Source organism: Talpa europaea, assembly GCF_964194135.1.
Source record: "Talpa europaea genome assembly, chromosome: 3".
NCBI lineage: Eukaryota > Metazoa > Chordata > Mammalia > Eulipotyphla > Talpidae > Talpa > Talpa europaea.
In genome coordinates, this window is record NC_140069.1 from 138644473 (window position 1) to 138666830 (window position 22358).

The following is a 22358-nucleotide window of genomic DNA, read 5'->3' on the forward strand; positions in this document are numbered from 1 at the left end:
AATTCTTTAATTCCTAGTCAGGCTTCAATCCTCTGCAACTGGCTTCCGGCATGTCCACTGGATCAAAACCCATCAAGTCAGTGCCTGAGGCGGGAGAACCTGCACCCCTAATATGCAAACAATGTAAACCATGTTACCTCAACCAAAACAAATAAAACCAATCCTGTGAAGATCGCTGCTGATCTCCTGCCACCAAAGCTCCGTCCTCGCCTCATTCATTCAAACTGAATGTCTAGTCGTAGGCCAAGCCCTGGTATATGCAGACAGAGAAACACCCTCTCTTCACCTCCTCACAGAAGCCACATACAAGGCACAAAGGGAGGACGGGCACAGGGAGGGTCCGAGGCTCGCACTGCCCGGTAAGGACGTGACATTCTGGCTGCAGAGAACAAACCTCAAGGAGCAGAGCACAGTGGTCCGGAGCTAAGAATGTCACTGCCGTGAGGGTGAGCACTGCACCTGCACAAGGCGCACGCCCTCATGTAGGCCCTGGAGAGGGGTTGGGGTAGGTGGAGTTTGACAGGGCTGTGACAAGACCCATTTTGGATGCTCCACACCAGGGTGCCAGCTTGCTGGTTGACAATTAGCCCACCCCCCACCCTCTGCTCTGCTTCAGCTCTCAGGTCCTTCCAACTGAACCCCAAGTTGGAGCCTGAGGATCAGAAGCATGGAGGAGAAATTTCAAGGTGTGAGAGAGGGCACACTTGTAGAGGCAGCAGCTGTGAGCAGGTAGATGCCCACTGGCAAACTTGGGGTTTTGACAACTGCTCCCCAGAACCCCTGCATGTCCCTCCAGATGGCCAACAGGGCCTCCTCACCTTTCCTCTCGTGGCTCTTCCAGTGCTTGTGAGTTCTTGTCCCCTACACTGTCCAGAAGGCCATTGTGAACAATTCTTGCCGAGAAATAGCTCTACGCAGACACCATAGTCCTAGTTCTTCTTCCTTTTAGGCCTCTTATATTTGTTTCACCCCAGATTTCTCTTACCTCTCTCCCTTAGAAAACTCCACTTCTCCTTCTGGTCTTTCTCCTCAGTTCCACACACAAATTTCCAGCTGTTTCCTGGAGCACTTCCCACTGGATGACTAAAGAGACCTCACACTCACTAAGAACAGCTTCCTTTTAAACTGGTTCCTTTTGATGAGCCCACGTTTCTTTTAAGCACAATATAATCATTTCCTCCCCTTCTCTGGCTCCAAACCACATACTGTACACAGTCATGGCATGTTTCATCCCCCTTCCTGCCCTTTGCCCGATGCTGGGAATATACTACTTAAAAGCAGATGCGTTTCCTGCTCTCCAAGAGCTTACAATCTAGTGGAAGGCCTAAGAGAAATCAAAGAAGGTCCTGAGATTGTTTTTCTTTATGCTTTTACCATATCCAATAACCTGTGAAACTTCAAGATTAGGGCGTCCTTCGTGGCACAAGGGGTTAAATCTCAGCACTATGAAGCTATCGGCAGCCTCTGCAGCATGAATTCGATCCCCAGCCAGGGAGCTACCCGCATGGCACAGCAGACCTCTCCTGTCTCACACACTGCTCCCCTCAGCAGTGTATTTCAGTAGATATGCCATTTTTGCTCCCCACTCTATATCTGGTGAATCCTCTCACCCCCCCCACACCCCTGACCTGCACCCCAGTTCTTGCATGCATAAATAAATCTTTAAAAAAAAAAAAAACGAAAAAAAAAAAAAACGAAAAAACTTCAAGATTATAAAATCTTTCATGAATTCATCCTCAGTCTTTCCATTTCCAACTCCTTTTATCAACTAACAGTCTTCACCTGGACTAATTCTCTAGCTTTCTCTAGTTAGACTTTTTACTGACTCGGGGGTATCTTTTGTTTTGGTAAAACCCGCAGGCAATGTCATGTTATGCAGACAATTTGCAGGGGCTCATCATAATCCCTTTGAGGTCAAACCCTGACTACTTTAGGCACCCAAAGAACCTCTGTGTCTTTCCCATCTTCACCATTCCAGCCCAAGGACAGAAACTTATCACATCTCTCTCCAGCTTAGAAATGATCACTTTTTCAACAAAAGCAGAGCCCAATCCTCCTGCAGGCCTTCTTCCTCACAAGTCCTCCACACACCCCCAGGGTCCTCCCACACTGAGAAGCAATCCCTAAACATGCCCGTGACCTCACCTCAGCGTGCTTCTTTGCTCACATTGTCACCCCACCCAAGGCTCAGCTTATACAAAGCTCATTCTCTCTTCTTTGAGAGACTAGGACACTGTACTTCTGACACTCACATCCAGAGTTTCGGAGTATGAGAGCAGTGACCATCTGATCGTTATTACCTCCTGAAGCACCCAGCATAATGCCCAGCCCAAAGTGATGCTCAAAAAGATGTCAGATTAATTAACCCCATCTCAGGGGCCTCCCTGGTGACGCAAGGGGTTAAAACACAGCACTATGAAGCTATCCCGCAGCCACTGCAACAAAGTTTGATCCCGGGCCCAGCCAGGGAGCCACCCACATAGCGCAGCAGACCTCTCCTGTCTCGCCCGCTGCTCCCCTCAGCAGTGTATTTCAGTAGATCTGCCTGTTCTGCTTCCCACTCTGCCTCTGGTGAAACCTCTCACGGCCCCCTCCAAACCTCTGGCCTGTGCCCCAGCTCTTGTATGCATATAATTAAATCTTTAAAAAAAAATTAACCCCAGGGGCCTCCCCAGTGGCGCAGCGCCGGTTCGATCCCCGGCTGCTCCCCGGCCACCGGAGGAGGGTCCCACATGGCGCGCAGACCTCTCCTGCCGCCCGCTGCTCCCCTCAGCAGTGCACTTCGGTCCTTCTGCCTGCTCTGCTCCCCGCTCTGGCTCTGGTGAATTCTCTCACCCTCCCGCGCTTCTGACTGTACCCAGTGCTTGTATAAATAAAAAAAATTAAAAAATAATATAAATAAATCTTAAAAAAAAAATTAACCCCATATCTCTGCCACTTCTTAGCCCTGGTTGCATCCTTCATTCCTCTTCCTCTCCTACACAACTGTCCTCCAAATACTTGAAGACAATTCCCTTATCCTTGGTTCCTTAACTGTACAAAATCCAGGAGATACTGGTTAACTTGGCAGTTTAACTCCAGATCACCAGAACTTGATGAAAACACAAAATATTGAACAAGCTGCTAAGAGTTCTATTGCCCAGCCAGCCTTGGACGCTCATCCCATGACTTGGTATAAACACAGGATCTCTTCAGACACCTTCCACCACCACTTAACTCAAATAAGGTGGTACCAGACAATACAGCCTTAGTCATTTTATAAATATAAATAAGAAAGCTCTTGGAACTTAGGGACAGAAAGGGAGTACAATCTAAGAGGGTAAATGCAGTTGAGGGTGGTAACAACGAATTCTAGCTCTGCTTTTAAATCTGTGACCCAAAACAAAAACCCAACTTCATTGGGTCTATTTCCTACTGTTTGCATGCTAGGGAGTCTGATAAAAGCAGAGGAGTCCATGTTATCAAAATAACATGGGAAAACACCCAGACACCAGGCATTATACTAACAGTGGTTTGGGGTTTTTTTTAGTATTAAAGCTGAAGATAAGAAAAGGCATTGCTTCTCTTTAAATAATTTTATGTATGAACCTCAAGAGTTTTGAAATCACCCAGCCCGACACACACAATTCTGACATTCATTTCTAGTGTCCTTGCACACCTACTTCCTTCAACTATGAAGGGAAGCTGTGGAAGGAGGTTCAACTATTCCCACAGACTCCCACCTAATAGACGCAGATTCCCTCAGAGATGACCAAAAGCAGAAGAGGTTCTTTAGAATGGCCACTTCTTACTATGTGTGCCTGGAACATCTGAGCCCTTGTCTATTCTTGACCACGTTATCTGAGACACCACCAATTGGAAATGAACTATTTTACGCTTAGTGGGATTTTTCTAATCATGTACTCATTTCTTTAAATCAATTTATTCAGAAACAATCTTAAAAACGTATTTTCAGGGCCTCCCCAGTGGCACAGAGGGTTGAGAGCAGCGCTGTGAAGCTGTACGCAGCCTCTGCAGTACGGGTTCAATTCTGCAGTGCAGGTTCGATTCCCGGCCAGCCAGGGAGGGAGATACCCACATGGGGCAGCAGACCTCTCGTGTCTCTCCTGCTGCTCCCCTCAGCAGTGCTTTTGGTCTGCCTGCCTGTTCTACTCTCCCACTCTGTCCCTGGTGAATCTTCTCACCCTCCCACGCCTCTGGCCTGTACCCAGGTTCTTGTATAAAAAAAATAAATCTTAAAAAAAAATCTTACTTAAAAAAAATGTATTTTCAAAGGGATCACTTCCAGTTAGGAAACTGAGTAAAGGCTGCATCTGGACTAAATTAACAATGTGTTAAACAAGCACAGAGAAGTGAGTACTGATCTTTGTGACAAAGTTCTGCTTGGTTGTTTTTTTTTTTTTTTTTTATAGAGGCATGCTTTATTTATTTAGTTTGTTTGTTTATACATGCACTGGGTACAGTCAGAAGCGCGGGAGGGTGAGAGAATTCACCAGAGCCAGAGCAGGGAGCAGAACAGGCAGAAGGACCGAAGTACACTGCTGAGGGGAGCAGCGGGGGGCAGGAGAGGTCTGCGCGCCATGTGGGACCCTCCTCCGGTGGCCGGGGAGCAGCCGGGGATCGAACCGGCGCCGCAGAGGCCGCGGGCAGCTTCGCAACCCAGCGCTCAACCACTGCGCCACCGGGGAGGCCCTGCTTGGTTTTTTTTTTTTAAGAGTTCATGCTAATTATCTCAGTCATCTTTCACCGGCATAGGCCACTAGAGCATGAATAGCTCCTCCTGACAAAGGCTATGCTCAGCATTGGGTGTCACGTATATAGCAGTCTGACACTTTCAAATTTACATGCTCTAAATACAATAAGAACCTTTAAATCTAATGGTGTTGGTAGAAAATTGGTAGAAAACTCATTTCACATGTGCTGTGTCTGCCATGACTTCAAGATCAGGTGGTGCTAGAGAGTGAGGCTACACCAGCTGTCACGGTGAGTCCTGCGCAAATACATTCTAGACACTTACTACCTACTTGCACATACAACTCACATACGGTTAAGGGTAGGCTATTTTCTCCTTCTCTGCAACTTACAGAATTCTTCTAATTCGATATAACCTAGAAAAGGACCCACTTCATCTCACTTGCAACCATTTCCAGTCCCCCCAAAACTGCTTTGAAACTTTAACATCCAGACTAAAATCTCACCATTAATATAACCCCCTGTATGATAACCTTTTGGAAAACAAAACTATTGACTGTAATTGAGAGCTTTGTTGTAAAAGAGGATCTTTAAAAGAGATAAACCACTGGGGCCTCCCTGGTGGGTTAAAGTCTCAGCGCTATCAAGCTATCCGCAGCCACTGCAGCACAAGTTCGATCCCTGGCCAGGGAGGTGACCCACATGGCACAGCAGACCTCTCCTGTCTCTCGGGCTGCTCCCCTCAGCAGTGTATTTCAGTAGATCCACCTATTCTGTCCCCACACTGTCTCTGGTGAATCCTCTCACCTCCCGCAACTCTGGCCTACACCCCAGTTCTTGTATGCATAAAATTTTTTTTAAAAAAGGGAGAAACCACTGCAAGGTGAACAAAACCCCTGGGTGAATGCCCACTCACATAGAGTGCACAGCATAAGGCAGTGGGCACGCAGTGGCAAGGGGCTCCCTCCACGTCCTGCCTGATCAGCTGCACTTAATTAGCTTATAAAATCAGAGACAAATGGAGACTAAGATCAGCGATTCAAACTACTTAATTTCATTTCTTCCTAAAAGTCTAGTAAAATTAAAAGGAAAAAAAGAACAGCAGGGGCACATGTTAACAGCAGAGCAAAATGTGATCTGGAAGTGTGACTTGGCTGATTTGATAAAGTCGAGCATCAAGCTAATATTGGGGAAAGCTGAGATGCATCCAATTTACACCACAGAACCGTCAGGGGAACAGAAATCGACAGTGCCAGGTACCCCAGGAACCAGGGATAAAGCATGTGTGGTGAAGCTAAAATAAAGATTATTGAGAAAGCTGTTTTAAGAAGTTCACTCCCTAGATTTACTCCCTACCTCCACACCACAGTGCAACCACACTTTAAATGGGCAGATGTTTGGAGACTTATTCTCTAGAAAGGAAATAGGACTGCCATCAGGGATTAAGTAAATAAATGCATAATGGGTACGAGACCACCAACACGGTTCCAGCAATCAGACTCTTACCCCTAATCCACTCACTGTACGACTCTTCTCAAAGAAATCTGACAGGCCCAAGAGAGTAGGCTTAAAGGCACTGGTACAGGGGTTTCCAATAATCCACCCAGATCTTCCAGCAGTGAAGTTCGAAGTTGGACTATTCAAGCTTCCAAACTTCCCACGAGCTCTTTAGTCTTAATCATGAGCAGATAACCAAGGATTACTAGGGATCTGGGGAGCCTCTAATATGGAAGATAGAGATCACAACAGATAAAATCAACTTGAAGAAACCAACAGAATACAAGAATAAAACTATAAATAATAAAGTTGAGCTAGAACTTGCCAGAAAGAACAAAATGCAGAAACGGAAAATTGGAGAAAAGCAGAAGCCAAGTCCAGAGATGTGATATTTGAACAATGGGAGTTTAAGAAGGAACAGAGAAAATAATTGCAAGACATCAATGAAATAAGTCAAGATTTTTCCAGGATATGAGTAGCCCAGATTTTAAAAATCTACTGCCCGTGTCCAACACAATGAATTAAGATAGATCCACACCAAGGAACAACACTGAAATTTCAGAACAGAGAAGACACAACTTCTACAAGCTTCTAGAGTATACAGGTCACATAAAAAGAATCAGCATCGCATTGGATCTTTTTGAACAGCATTAAAACATCCACCACTGAGAACATCAACCAAACTATCAACTGAGACAGAATTTCCAAAGATGCAAATTAGTAACACACTTATTTCCTAGAAATCTCTCTCAAGAAGCTACCGATATCACTCGAGCAAATTAGAGAACAATTTTTTTAAAGCAAGTTTGTGGCACGTGGGGGTCCGGGGGGAGGGACTCTAGGAATGACAGCTCTGCACCAGATCCGAGGACTGTGACCGACAGACATGTGAGGGCTGTCAGTGCCAAGAGGGCCACTGCTGTAACAACAGACTGTTAGTTTGGTTCAGGCGCTTTTCTGTCCTTATCTGATGTTGAGCAAACCTATGAAGCTCCTGTTCTCTGACCCTTACATTAAACCCTCCTGCCTCCCCACCTCTCAGGGCTGAGCTCCCCCAGAGGATGAGCGGGAAGCTAAAGTGAGTTTAGTCACAGGCTGCAGAGGACCTGTCTGCCAGGGGTCCAGGACCAGGCGTGGAGAACCCCAATTCCCAGGAGTCACTCAGGACCCTGCCCACCATCTTCCCCCCAAACTGGTGTTTTAAAGTTAGGGAGAAGCTAAAGCCAAACTATAGCCCAGAGACTGTTTAACTTCCTGACACCTAACAGCTTGCATGTAATACTGACAAGACTGCCCTTGGCTTAGTGAGGTGTTGTGAGCTGCTGGACTTCCTACAACTCCATGTCCCATTCAGGATAGTTGCAAAGATGCTAAAACTAAGAAAAGGTAACACAGAAATGAAGATAATGGCTATTGGTGGATGATGAGGAAAGAAAAGTGGAATTGGAGAGGGGCACCGAGGGGGCTTTTAAGATATTGTGGTTTCTCCTTTTAGCCTGGGTGGGGGAACAGAGAGGTTTTTATTATTTTTTTATTGATTATTCTTTAAATGATATTTATACTTTTTGTGGAGTCTCTGTAGGTTTGAGGCCTTAAACACGTACACGCAATCACAGCACAGCCTTAGAAAATTTCCCTCGTTTACAGAAAATGCAACATTTTTATTGATTACCCTTATCGTAGGATTAACCACCCCCATCCCCCTCCTCAAATAAAAAAAAAAACCCACCGGGGTTACAAATCACTCTACCTGAATACCATTTGTGTGCTGGCCCATCACTCGGCGCTGCCTGTGCAGACTCAGAAACCAAAGCAAAGTGTATAGGACAGAGAGCCCGTGGCTTCCACTCCTCTGTCCTCTTATTACAGGAGCCTTTCGGTTGATTTTTAAAACACAATTTAGACCATATTCCATCAACATCTACTGTTTTGACATTTATTGGCGAATACCCTGTTTATGGTTTTCAAATACAGTTCCAATTGTTTGTTTTTGGTAACAAACTGAAGTGTAAATGAGAGGTCTAAGGGAGACAAAGCAATGTGAAAGCTCAGAATGTAAGATTCGGAAGATTTACAAGATGCCCTTAATGGGTGTGGCCGAGGACACGCCAACTCCAGCTCTGGACTTGCAAGTGCAATCCGAGTCCAGACATACAAACCATACGGACTCTGGGGGATCGGGCAGGGTGCACTTCATGTCTGTCCTCTTCCTCTTTAGGGCTGTGGAATGTCATCGCTCCATCCCTAGGCCTCCCTAGCATGGCTGGTCATAGCTGTGGGTGTCTATATATTCCAATCTCTTTCCCATCAAGTCTTCCCGAAAGAACCAAATCATCAGCATGTCCACAGTCCGCCTGCTCCTGGCACATGAAGCTCCTCAGCTGGGAAGGTCTGGTCGGCACAGGTGACAGCACGGGGAGGTGTCTTCCATGGAAGCCACCGGGAGAGCCGGGCAGGTCTTCACCGACGGCAGTGGCTGACGGAAAAAGGAACTCTGTTTTCTAGTGTCTTCTTTTACAACATCCTCCCTGTTGTTGAAGATGTAAAACCAAGGGAAATGTCTAATGGCTGCGACTGCGAAATGTTTCAGACTCACATGCATTCAAACGGCAAAACAAAAACCACCACCATCCAAGGGTCATCATCAAGGTTTCTGTTTTATTTAAGATTTTAGTTTTAATTCTGAAGAAAGAGGTACAATTCCTTGCGTTTAGTTTTAGCATCAGGTTATAACCAGGTTTCTGTTTTCTCCTGTGTTTTCAATACTGCACAAATGTCCAGAAACTACAGGGTTAAGTAAAAGCTGCAGGCAAGGAAGTCAGAGATTTGCTCCTCAGATGGCCCCAGAGCAGTGCTAGCTCAGTGCCCTAGCCAAGGGAATTTAAGGTAAAAGAAAAAAGGTTCTGACTGAGGAGAGAGACTGAAGAAATCACTTCTATTTCTGTTTGTATATTATGCATAGGTATTAAATCTGTGAATACTTTTTTCCTCAAAACATTGGAATTTACTTTTAAATCTAAAGCCAAACTCTTGTTTTTCCTGTAATAAATAAATCGCTTCTCCCCTCCTTAGAAACTCTCGAGCAAGCAGCCAGATACTAGTACAGATCAGTGTCTTCCTGTCAACTTACAATAAATTCTTTTGCTTCATGACAAAATCAAGTCCTCTCCATCAACTTGCTTAAAGAATTAAAAATTAAATTAAAAGCATTTTTCCTGCAATAGTGATAAGCTGACTACCGATGGACGCCAGGACCACCGCTTCCCCCGTGCATTTAGCAATCTCATTTCAATTAACCTGGTTTTCAAACTTCTGCAGTTGATAATGCATTTATTTGACCTTTCCTAGAGATTAGTTGTCATTTTCTGCTAAGCAGATTATGTCATTATTATGCGCCACAGACAAACAGTAATTTTCTAAGTATCGAGCCTCCCTTGGCTTTCCTTTTTTTTTTTTTTCCTCCTTAAAGGCATTTTTAGGAAACATTCAACAGTGTCACTCAAATGCTGGATCAACAGAAACTTTTACAATTTAAAAAAAAAAAAAAAGATGATAATGACCCTGTCATCGCATTGCATCTTGGGGGAGGGAGAAAAAAAAAAAAACTGATCAGGATCTGATTCTTCAGAACGTAAGAGATGAGAGGGAGCTGTGGTGGGCTGAGAGGGGATAAACGGGGAGGGATCAATCCTGCGTCTGCTAATGGTCTCTCCTCTTTCCCTAATGGCGGTCCAGTGTTGAACTCTGTAGTAAATCTGTGGGGGTTTTGCTGGGGGGTCTGAATGCTGTCTGAAAGCCTGGGGGTGGGGAGTGGAAACTGGACGGATTTGAAGGAGGAGGGTAGGGGTTCCAACTGGCTCTGTGCAGAGGGATCTGTGTGCTGAAGGGGGCGCTGTGGTGGGTTTGTGACGGAGCAGCACTGGGGCCGTCCATCTCTGTGAGGGCCTGAAGGGATTTTAGCCAGTGTGGAGGATTGTCATCTTGAAGAGAGTCTAAACTGTTTCCTGAAGATGCTGGAATACCTAAGGAGAGGGGAAAAAAACAAAAACAAAAACAAGAGGGAAAATGGTGAGTTTGTGCAGAAAGAATAAGAAGTTCGTCAAACAAAAATTTTAGTGATTAGTTCATCAAAACGAAAAGAAAAAAAACCACAGACACACAGAAGAAATTACAGTTTCAAGCGCCCTCCAAATCAGACCTCTTTCATCTTAGGTTCCTTCTGTCTCTTCCACCCACAACGATGGTGATTTATTGTCACACAAACCCATGCCTCCTCTTCGCTACCGAAAATGAGTCCCCAGAATTGTACGAGATGACTCCCCAATTGGGCTTCTCCTTCGCTCTTACAGATATGTAAACAAGATAGCCTTATAATAGAGAGCTTTATTTTTAAAAGTGGAGTATGTTCCTTTAGGAAGGCTAAGTCTTTCAAGGTTTGTCCGTGGAGACCTGCACGCATGCTGCCAGATGTTAGCGTCTACTGACACCAAAGAAGCGACCTGGGCACCGAGAGCCTCATGACACAACTAGGCCAAGAAGGTTAACCAAGACTGCGCGACCCTGGAGAACGAACAAGCCAGCCCACACGTGTGGCTTTGTGAAGAGACGCTTGTCGAAGAGACCTCTGTTCTTATTTAATCTGTGTTAAAAACCGAACTGAGGGCAGTCAGTGGAGCTGAAGGAGCGAGAAAGTTACCTGTGATGATGGCTGGGTCTGTCCAGCTGCCAAGGCTGTCCCAACTCAGGCTGTCGGTGGTGGCAGTGGTGGACGTTGGTGCACTGTGGTTGGCGTTGGAGGGGGAGGAAGAATTGGGCAGTCCACCAAAGTTGATGTTAATGTTGGGTAGAAGTGCCCTTAGCCCGTCCTGCCATTCCTTCATATTTAAACTCTCTACAGAACTGCTGTTGTCTGGGAGATTTACCAACAAAAAAATGAAAGATAAAAAAAAAAAAATAAAAAGCTGACGTTAGAAACATATGTTGTTCTTTCGTGGTTAAGCGGGAGAAGAATTATTCTTTCTTTACTGAGCATTTAAAAATGGATTGTCCTAGCAAGAGAAAGTTGGTTAGGATTTTGCTCGTGAGCTCAGAGCCCCTGAAACGAGTGAGGAAAAACTTGCTCAAGGATCAGGAGAGGGGAATTCCTGTCCTCCTTACAGTCTCTTCACCACACTGCTTGTTAAATCAATCATCTGTGTTAAAGACTCGATGCTCCAGAGCACAATTCTGTTCCTGCTACGTGATGACGTTTCCGTTAGTGAGGCAATGAGCCAGTCAGCTGATTTACACGATCAAAAAGGCAAGTCTGTGCAATAGAGGAGCTTATGACTAAGCCCATTAAATGGAAGAAAAGTCATTTTATGAAGAATAAACACAAGCCAATAGAAGAAGAAAAATAATTAAGTTCTTCCTGATTATGAAACTGGCAATGAATTTCAGAAGAGAAAGGCAGTCACGAATAGGCTTTTGAATTTGAAGAGTACTTTTCCCTTCGTCACAAAGGCCAAGGAGGCAGGCGCTAAGCCACCTCTCACAGGGGAGGGTTTCCAGCACAGTCTGTCTACTCTCCTCCAACAGTTTCAGAGACCATTCAAAACACGAGTTCTGGAGTCCTTCGGTCTACTCATTAACAACTTCAGACAAGATAAGACATTATGAACATAAGCCTTTTTATAAATTGTGGTGGCACTAACTTCCCCTACTACCATTTAGGATCCACAAAGTATAGCAAATTGGCTGAGGGGGAAAGGATAATACATGATTTCTGCTTAGGAGAGTCTGTTGAAAATGGGAACGTAGGGGAAGCTACCAACTAGAGTTTTAGAGAAGAGCAGAAAAATCCGCATCCCTGGTTCTAGGGAACATCCAGCCATCGCCATTGATGACGACAGCGGTGACGATGGTGTTCTGTCTGCTGTTTGCTACCTGGCACATTCAGGATTTTCTTTTCATGATTTTGCTTTGTACCAATCACTGACCTATGCCAAATTATGTTTCAGCAAGTGAAGCATTTGACGCTACTGAATTTATTTATGAAAAGAAAAAACTACACCCGAGCCCAACAAAAATCACCTGGGTTTACCAAAATGAAGAAAAGGCAAACTACGACCTACAGACAAGAGAAAAAATACTCTTCACACCTCCTGCTTCCATTTCACAGTCAATGCAATGTCCTCAAGCTCAGCCTTCTAGTTGCATCTACTTAACATTTGCATCTTGTTCGATTTATGAGGCCCCTCTTAGTGCATTATCATTTTGTTTGCCCCTCCTGTGTGAGGTGGGCAGAGGAAGGGAACAGTCTGCATTTGACAGATAAAGGAACAGACTCCAGAACACTTTGCTCAAGGTGACAAAACTTGTATAGTGAGGACCTGAGCCCAAACCCTACTGGTATTGCTGTTCTTTTTAATTACACCAAGTTCTCTCGCGATCTACTCTGCAAAGCCTAGTAGTTGACGTTTTAATGGGCCAAATGTTTAAGGAAAACCCTAGAGCCTACGAGAGCCATGATTAAAAGGAAACACGGCAGCAGTACAGCACATCCATCAACACCACTAGCAGGACAGAGAGAGAGTTTGGCTGAAGGAACAAGCTGGATTTTAGGGGTTTGGGGGGAAGGCTTCTAATCAACAACACAAGCGGCAATACCCAACCTCCCCACTGCATGAGGCATTACCAAGATGACACTAATAAAGTCCTTGAAAACCCTCAGTTACAGGGAGGTCTGGTCACTGTGGTATCTTCTACCCTTTAAAGCAGCCAAGCTACGAGACTGAATAACTTAACATGGCTTTCAATGAACCAGAACTGAACTCGAACAAGGAAAACTTCCTAGAAAGCAAATAAGACCCCTGATATAGAAAGATGATGTTAACTACAAGGGAAAGTTTTAAGCAAGATTAAAGCTCTTGAACTAGGTAGCCAAAGTTAGTGGGAAGCCAGTGCTTATGATGAGAACCTCTTTCTTCACTGAGGAGGAACAGGAAAATATCCTATTACTAAGACCAATTTCTCCTTTTGCTTTATATCTAGGAAGAAGTGAAACTAAGTGAAACCTCAATTTTGTATTAACAGACTATTTGCTTTTCTATAAATTTATTTGAAAATTAGTTCTACTATGAAGTCAAAAGACATTTATTCAGGGAAAGATATGGAATCTCTGTGCTTTGCACTCATTTTTTGCTCTGAACTTAACTCTGCTCTAAAAATATATTTTTTAAAAAGAGGTATTTGTTCCTCTGACTTTAGACTAATGAAATCCAGCAAGAGTACGTTAGCCAAAGAAATTCACATCGGGCACGTGATAGAGAAACAGTGAGAAACTGAGATTTTCCCAAGTGAACTATGATTATAAGCTACCTAGGGAAATAAATTGGCTAGCTTATAATTCTTAGAATCTTGCCAAAAAGCAGAATCATGGGCCTGGACATCTTGAAATCCAGATAACACAAGCCGTTTAGATCGAAACCGCAAGTGTGACATGGAAGTGCACGGACACCTTCTACCCTCGGAACCACTATGACAAGTGGCTTTGCAGAAGCACATGAATTTCTCCATTACTATGCCAGGGATGGGCAGAAAGACAGGGCAAGAAAAAGGAAATCAGCTGAATCCCATGTCCATTAAGTAGTTCATTTCAGTCCAACATACTCGAAATCAGCTGCCTTACCTCCCTCACTGCCTGTGACCCGAATTTATTGTGGCCGGGAAAACTTCTGGTAATTCCACTGCTGGCACAACACAGCAGGATTTATCTACCTCAGCAGTGTTGACATTTTAGACTATGTAATTAATTCTTTGTGGTGGGAGGGCTGGTCTAAGCACTGTAGTATGTAGCAGTATCCCTGGCCTGGACCACTAGACACTTAGGAGATGTACACATGTGCGCGCGCACACACACACACATGCACACCCTCCCTCCCTAATTTGGACAACTGAAAATGTCTTCAGACAATGCCAAAAGACTTCTAGAGTGCAAATCATTCCCAGCTGAGAACTACTGACATAAAGGAAGATTCCTTTGTTTCTAGGCTCTAAATAATCCCAGGAGAACATGTTTCCCTTTCAAATAGTACCAGGACTTTGACCACTGGACTCAACTTGATGCAACTTCATTTCCCCTCATTTACAGAGAATTTTACAGTGGGGTACAGCCTAACATGTAAAGGTCAGTGGGTCTAGTGGCGCAAACACCGGGCTGGAAATTGCAGGCGAGTACGAGACAGCTCCGCGCTGGTTTATTAACATGACTTTCGAAGATAGTACTTTCTGCTATCCTGTTGTGTAACAGTTTAAATATACTTTCAGTTCACCTAGCTCGGCAAACCTCAGAAATTATGGCTAAGATTCTGCCAGCCCGCTGGCAACCCAACACATGGTCGATCACCACACACTAAGCCAGTGGGCAGATCCAGTTTTAGCAATGATGGCAACCACAAAAATTATCTTCAAACGCATGTGTGATGGCTGCCAGAATGAGGGTCAGAGCAGCCGCCTGCAGAGGGCCCAGACTGCAGGCAGGACAAATGCACTGCGACCAGGACATGGGTTCCCAGCAGCACAGGGTCTGGGCAGTTAGAACACACAACAGTTCAACGACTACAGTCTGGAAGCGCAAGAGAAGAAATGTCATAGGGTTGGACTTGACCAACAAATGCGATGAAAGTTTAAAAAGAAAGGCCAGTCAGGCACACATGTGAGAGCATGGTGGCAGGTGCAGAGAACTTGCAGTCTTTCCCTTAGGGAGCTGTTTTAATCACTACACAGACGTCAGCGCCTGAAAAACCCACGACAGGCTGAAACGGTCTTTGGTGGTTTGATATAACATCAGACTAATCCAACTACGTAATGAGAGATAGAAAGACACGTATTATACATAAAAGAAAGATGCGTTCTGACGTCAGAAGCTTCCGTAGAAAATTTTAAAGCAGAAACAGGAGAATGCTTACTCAGGAGCTCACAGTTAGCATGGGCAGTAACTCAAATGGGTTTCTTTCCTTTCTGTGATTAGATCAACAGCAATAGGCTAATTATTCTGGAACTCAAAACTAGTGGTAGCAAAACACGAGAAAATCTGCTTCTTCCATTATGACTAGGGACAAGCCACTGAGTTTTGCAGGTTTGCATAAAATCCTCACCCGAAAGAATAGTCTTCAAATGCTGCAAAGCCACCTGAGGAGCCACCGGGAAGAAAGCAGAGGACGGGCACTCAGACAACACAACCCCATCCCCACCCCCGCCCCATTCCTCGTTTCTTCTGTTTCACATATTAGGGTGCCATCTAAGATTTCATTTGGAAAACATGATCTGCTGATAAGAGTGAAGACAGAAGATCTATGTATAACGACAGTGAGAGAAAAACTCAAAATAACTTCTAAAACAAAAGACTATTCCAAAGTATTTGTTCCTCTAATATAATTTGTACGATGAGATCAGGATTTTCTGTCTCCTGGAATTCTTGCCTCTACCTCCTGTTTAGTACCCACCCCCACTCTCTTTCAAGGTCTTTTCATTAAACAATGAACACATAGACCTTATTAATTAAACTAGCTTGATCCAACTAAATTCACAAATCCACCAACTTCTCTTTCGTGTCTAGGTAGGGACATGAAGTCTCACTAAATATTTGGTCCGTATATTTTGCATTAAGCCTTTCTCAACTGCAGTCCACGGAGCCAAGAGACCAGTTATTCTAAATGAAATTGCTCTTCTAGTGGCTAAGCACACACCAACTGGGGAGCAGTCACAAAGTTCTAGTCCCAAAATAGCCTTAAAAGAGTATTTTCTATTCTTCGGTTTCTAAGCCTTACCTAACAGTTACTCCCCAAAGCTCCAATTTGTCACCCCATTTTGTTTTCTAAAAAGCTTTTATCTTCCTTTTCTTCATTGATGTCCTTTACAGTTCAAAGTTAGAGGCTCCCTCCAGTGGTTAAGTTACTTAATTAAACAATTTTTTCCTGGAACAAGTGGTTGTACACCAGAAAGAGTTCCAGTAATGATTACTCCTTGTCAGTCAGATTTTCGAATCTTCATGCATTTTTAGAAGGACACAGGTGACAGCCTGTCTCAGCCACCATACCCCTCTCCATACAGGCCCTCATCTCACCCCGCTATATACTATTTTCTATCAGTTTGGGGACTGAGTCCATCTCCGTAGTATATGATAAGCCTAAACTTATCAAACCTCAATAACATCTCTAATCTCATAATCAATGAGTTATGCTAGTCATATGTTAAACCAAACCTTAAAGACAGCACAAAAGTCCTCCTATCAGAACTTCAAAGACAGCCTTCACGATGTAGGCACGCCATGCTCTCGGATAGCCACAAACATCAGACATAGAATAATTTCATTTACTTAAAAATGTTATTCTACTTAAGAGTTGACACTCAGGTTTCTAGCACTGTTTGTATCATAAAGCAAGACAGAGAAATACTACACAGCTGATTTACTAGGGCACAGGCATAATCTTAAGGGTTTAATAGATCTGAAAATACAGGTTAGACTAAGTGAAAAAATTCTGAGAATTCAATGAAAAAGAGTTCTGAGAACAGAATAAAAAATGGTCAAAATTTACCCTCACTGGAAGGAAGCAGAAATGACATACGCGGAAAGAGAGGGCTTGTGGAGAACAGCTAAATGGATGTGTGCTTTCTGGACTCTGTCTTGACTCCCTGCCTTTCTTATCTAGAATGCTTTCCTGATCAATTAACTTTTATTCAATCTTCCAAAAGTCTATTTCTTTTCTCACTCAATTAGATCTCACTCAATTAGATCACTCAGGTTGGATGTACACACTCGGCAGCAGCCTGTGCTGGGACATCCCCCATCCTGAGTGTTCCTGGGCGTGCACACCCTTCTTCCGCAGCTCCCCTCAAGGCCTGCAAACAGGGCATCAGCAGGTGGCTTAAGTGTCTTAGAAGCGAGACGTACTTTAAGATAGCTGCTGAATCGAAGGTCCAACTTGAGTGGAGCTGAAAATCACTTTCCCCACCCAAAAAAATCTGTTTAATTCCTATCTGCCATAAAGCTATGAATCAAGCTATTCTCTCCAAAGAGATGCCACTTTCAGAAAGCAGGAATCTTCTAAATCTTCTGCTCAAAAGTCTTCTGTCCATGTAAAGAAAAGGAGCCACTAAGATATGTTTTAGTAATACTTGAGATGCTAAAACAGAAGCAAATAAAATTTTAAAATCCCAGCACACCAAAATTATTTAAACGAGGCCTTTTAAAGAAAAAGATATCATATGTACAGGATATTAAGCCAGTCGAAAAGACACGTTCTATCTATTTTCTACCCTAGACACTATTATTTCATTCACTCTGTACTTTACATACTCAATTACTTTAGTTCCAATAGTCCAATGACTCATTTCACAAATGAGGAGACTGTATAGGCTCTGATAGTTTAAAGAATTTATGATAATGGTTATGTATGTGGAGGGGAGGCAATATAAGGCAACTCTTTGTACCTTCTGTTCAATTTTGCTGTGAACCTAAAACTGCTCTAAAAAATGAAATCAATTAACCAAAAAAAAAAAAAGGAACTCTGCGAAGTCTACGAAATTAAAAAAGTTCAGCAATCAACCCCAGGCTGACTCCAAAGTATGTGCACTTGCCACCAAGCAGCTCACTATCAACCAGTCCCTGCCCCGGAGGATGAAGGGGCCAAGTACTGCTGGGAGGCGGGGGGCGGGGGCAGGGAGGATTATAAAGTGAAGAAGGGGCATAAAGAGGAAAATGAACAGTTCCGCCATTCTGCATGTAGACAGTGACAAGAGCAGCTCAGAGAAAGAGACACCAACAGGGAAGAGGGGAGCAGAGGGCAGCAGAAGCAGCTAGCCATGAAAAGCAGTGGGAACACTGCAAGCGTAAGCAGATGTTTTGTACAATGTTCCTCTTCTCTTTAGAATGTTCCTAAACATCTATAAGTTTGTTGTGGGGAAGACTGAGACTATCTAATGAGAACCAGGAAAACGTCTGTACATTTGTTTTAGGAAGTATCTGAGGAGAACCTATTTTTTTTAAAAAAAAAGAAAATTACTTATGGAAAGACGACGATGTATAGAATAAGGGAAAAGTGAATTTAAAATTTAATGCATTTTAGACTGGATTAGATGGAATATGAACTAGAATATACAAGCAACAGTGATAAAGAGACAAAAAAAAATCCAATAGATGAAACCTACAAAATGCAGCACAGGGAGCTTGAAGGAAAGCATTTAAATGAGCATAAGACTGAGCACCAGGATGAACACAGGAGCTTATCATCTAGGAGAGAATAGGCAGGTCATCAGAATGATTTTCCCCAAGAAGTCAGAGAACTGTACACCTAATAGTGTCAATCACCCTAACATCTTTGAGGTTCAAATCTGCTAGAATATAAACCTGATAAAATTGACTTCTTGACCCTCTCTCTTTCTCAAAGTGGGAATGAGGGGAGCTTCCATTCTAAGCTTCTGACCAACAAAGAACTGGCTAGCTACTGCGAACACCACAGGAACCCAGGAGACACAGCTAGGATTAACAAAAGTAAGGAGAATGACTAGACTTGAGAGTACCAGGAAGGCAGGCGTGCTGGCTATTTTTTCAATGACCACAGAGTACTGCCATCACCTGCTTACATGTTAAGCATGTTCTACTAGGCTGCGAGTTCCTTCAGAAAAGGGGCCTTGATTTAATCCTCTTTATATATAGTGAACAGTTCCAGAAATGGATCCTCAGGAGGACTAAAGGAACAGCCCTGGATGGTTACTTCCAATGTTGCTTTCCAAAAGGTCAGGGTGGCCCCCTGGTTCTAGGGGATCAAGAGATTCCTTGGCCACAGAAGATGCTAAGACATGACATTCTGAATATGCAAGAATATACAACACTGAGAAAAGAAACTGGGGGAGAAATCTTAGAAACCAGTTGTTGTACAGGGATTAGATTTGAAAAGAAAGTTTAGGAAAGATGAATGGAGGTATGCATAACCCACCTGTATGTAAGAGGATCTTGCAGATTAAAATCAGAACCCATAATGATCTGAGGCTTTTGAAAAATACTCAAGGCATGAAAAAGCTGATTGGAATAGGAAGAAATGAGGAAAGGTCACTACTCAGGCCAATGTCAGAATGTTAAGCCACAGTTGGCAGATTTACGTAGTTCCACCATCTTCATTCTGACTTTTTCTGTCTTCCCTCTAAAACAGCACTATCCTCAAGCCAGAGAGGAAGATTCCATGGTGTGAAGGAGAGATGCAAAGACAGGTAGAAAAAAATCTGCTCAATTTATTTTTATTTTTTTAAAGATTTACCTATTCGTGCATATAAGAGCTGGGGCACAGTCCAGAGGTGCAGGGGGTGGGAGGATTCACCAGAGACAGAGTGGGGAGCAGAACAAGCAGACTGACTGAAATACACTGCTGAGGGGAGCAGCGGGCAAGACAGGAGAGGTCTGCTTCGCCATGTGGGTTTCTCTCTGGCCGGCCGGAGATCGAACTCATGCTGCAGAGGCTGCAGATTGCTTCATAGTGCGGTGCTTAACCCCTTGTGCCACCAGGGAGGCCCAAATCTGCTCAATTTAAATGAGTTTAAATCTCTAGATGCAAAATGAATTATATCCTGGGGTATTAACCCTCACAGATGTGATCCCCAAATCATTGTTAGCACAGTAGCAGCAAGTGGCAGGAGGGAGTGGGAGACTTCGAAAGTTACCTGCTTATAGTTACTTCTTGGGAAATTCCTGAGACAGGTTAGGAGCTGGATTTCTCTGTGGTCGATTTAGAAAACACTGTTCTACCTGCTTACATTTGGGCCATTTCTCACGGGTAACAATGTAACCTCAGTTCCCTTCAATGGAAATATACAGGAAATGAAACTTTGATTTTAAATTTGAATAAGCAGTCATGGAATTTCTATTGACAATTGCCCCCATTCAACATTCCCTGGCCTGCTTCCTTTCCTCCTCTGTTGCCTGCCCAAACTCAAGGACTTTGTACCAGCAACATCCCCATCATCCTACAAGTCCATGAAATAAATAATACAAAGGGATGGAGAGCCAAAACACATTATTAAAAAAAGAACCAGTCATATTAAGGTAATTTATTCTATGAACAGGCTTTCTAGGATGTCAGAAATATATCTCGAAGCCAGCAGTTTCTGATAAGTTTTCCGAAGTTACCTTTTGGGATAAGATGGTCAAATATAGCATGGATTAGCAGCAGTGTTTAGATGAACTTCCTGAACTGGACCTACTGTGTGTGAGCCCTAGTTTCTGCTTGGCTTATAGCTGACTCCATGCTTTTTACTATACTAAAAACCCACAGGTAACTTACACATGCAAATGAAGTGAATTCTAGTGATAATGCAATCATTAAAACTACAACTATCCTCCCAACCACTGCTGAGTTGCGAAGCTGCCCGCAGCCTCTGCAGCGCCGGTTCGATCCCCGGCTGCTCCCCGGCCACCAGAGGAGGGTCCCACATGGCGCGCAGACCTCTCCTGCCGCCCGCTGCTCCCCTCAGCAGTGTACTTTGGTCCTTCTGCCTGCTCTGCTCCCTGCTCTGGCTTCTGGTGAATTCTCTCACCTTCCCGCGCTTCTGACTGTACCCAGTGCTTGTATAAATAAATAAATAAATCTTAAAAAAAAAAAAAAACTACAACTATTCTCAAATTAAAAGTCTTAAGATTCTTCACAAAATAGGGCCTCCCTGGTGGCCCAGAGGTTAAGGCTCAGTTCTATCACTTCTATGGCCTGAGTTCAATCAGTGTTTCAGTAAATCTGCCTGTTCAGCTCCCCACTGTCTCTAGTGAATCCTCTCATCCCCCTGTACCTCTGGCCTACACCCCAGTTCTTCTATACAAAAAAAAAAAAAAATTCTTCAATATGACTTTATTATCACATAGTTCTTTCATAAGACAAACCTTAAGATAGTGATGAACAGGATAAATCCTAACTACACCAAAAGCAAACAGTAAAAAAGAGATCTAACCAGTTGTGTGTTTGGAGAAAGGTCTAGTGGTTCCACTTAATAGACTTACAATATTTGACCTGACAAGTGGGTAATGCAATTCCTAAAAAGGTAACATTAAGACCACAAAAATGCACTTGTAGTGTTTAAATTAGCAACTGTATGACATTGGGCAAATCACAAATGATAACCACACAGCCTCAGTTTCCTCATTTACAAAATGAGGATAATACCTACTCCCACTGGACACTTTTATAAAAGCACTCTGTGAACTATAAAGGAACATACAAATGTTAGTAATAAGAATTTTAATAACATCTAGGTTATTAAAGTGTGAGCTTCAAGGAAAACTAGACTACAGAGAACTAGAAATGATGTTAAGTGTAGAATGGATGAAAGAACAGAAGACGTTTCATTACATCCAGAAGTTCCTAGACAGGCGGCAGTTGCTTTCACATGTTTAATAAGTACAAGTGGGGAGAAGATATGATTTTGGTTTTAACCAAGTAAAAAAACTGTAACAATTAAAAGTTGCCCTAAAGAGAGCTCCCAACTAGAAAGTATTATATTAAGCTCCCAAAAGAGCTCATATCTTTACTCATAAAAAGCTCTTAAAAGAGGGCCTCCCTTGGTGGCGCAGCGGTTGAGTGCTGGGCTGCGAGGCTGTCCTCTGCAGCACCGGTTCCTTTCCCGGCCATCGGCAAGGGTCCCACCAAAAAAAAAAAAAAAAAAAACCCTCTTAAAAGAAAGTATTTTACAGAGACTTTCTAGATTGTGTGTCTGTTTTTAGGGGAAAGATGGGTGGATGGATGGATGGGTTTATATCACAAATGAGGAAATGGGGTCTTCCCTGGTGGCTCAGTGGTTGAGTGCTGGGCTGCGAGGCTGTCCACAGCCTCTGCAGTGGCAGTTCGTTCCCCGGCCACCTGCGAGGGTCCCACAAAAACAAAACAAAAAAAAAAAAAACAAATGAGGAAATGCAGGTAAGAAAAGTGTCATTTGGTGAAATTTTCAAGATTCCTTTGTATATTGGGGAAATAAAGAGAAAATCAAGAGCTGAGGTTTTCAAAATTCATTAAGTATGCATACAGACACTTAAGAGCAGATCATATAGTAGTGAAGGGAGTCTTAACACTGAATGCCACAGGAGAACTAAGAGGTAAGTTGTAACTCATGCAAATGAATTTAATTAAATGTTGCCAAAAGTCTAGATGTGA

At 43.5% G+C, this 22358-nt stretch overlaps 1 protein-coding gene across 8 annotated transcripts in view; it reads right to left on the reverse strand.

Moving 5' to 3' along the window:
* Window positions 1–9909: 9909 nt before the first annotated feature.
* The window catches only part of CNOT4 (CCR4-NOT transcription complex subunit 4), a gene marked incomplete at both ends in the record, with an annotated part of 70810 nt that continues 58361 nt past the window's right edge, over window positions 9910–22358 (reverse strand). For 5 of the 8 annotated variants that reach the window (XM_084229714.1, XM_084229711.1, XM_084229712.1 and 2 more), the window contains 2 exons: window positions 9910–10211; window positions 10886–11098. In XM_084229714.1, coding sequence (XP_084085840.1) covers window positions 9910–10211; window positions 10886–11098 — 515 coding nt within the window. The remainder of the gene's footprint in view (window positions 10212–10885; window positions 11099–22358) is intronic. The other 3 variants (XM_084229716.1, XM_084229715.1, XM_084229713.1) reach the window with 1 other exon arrangement.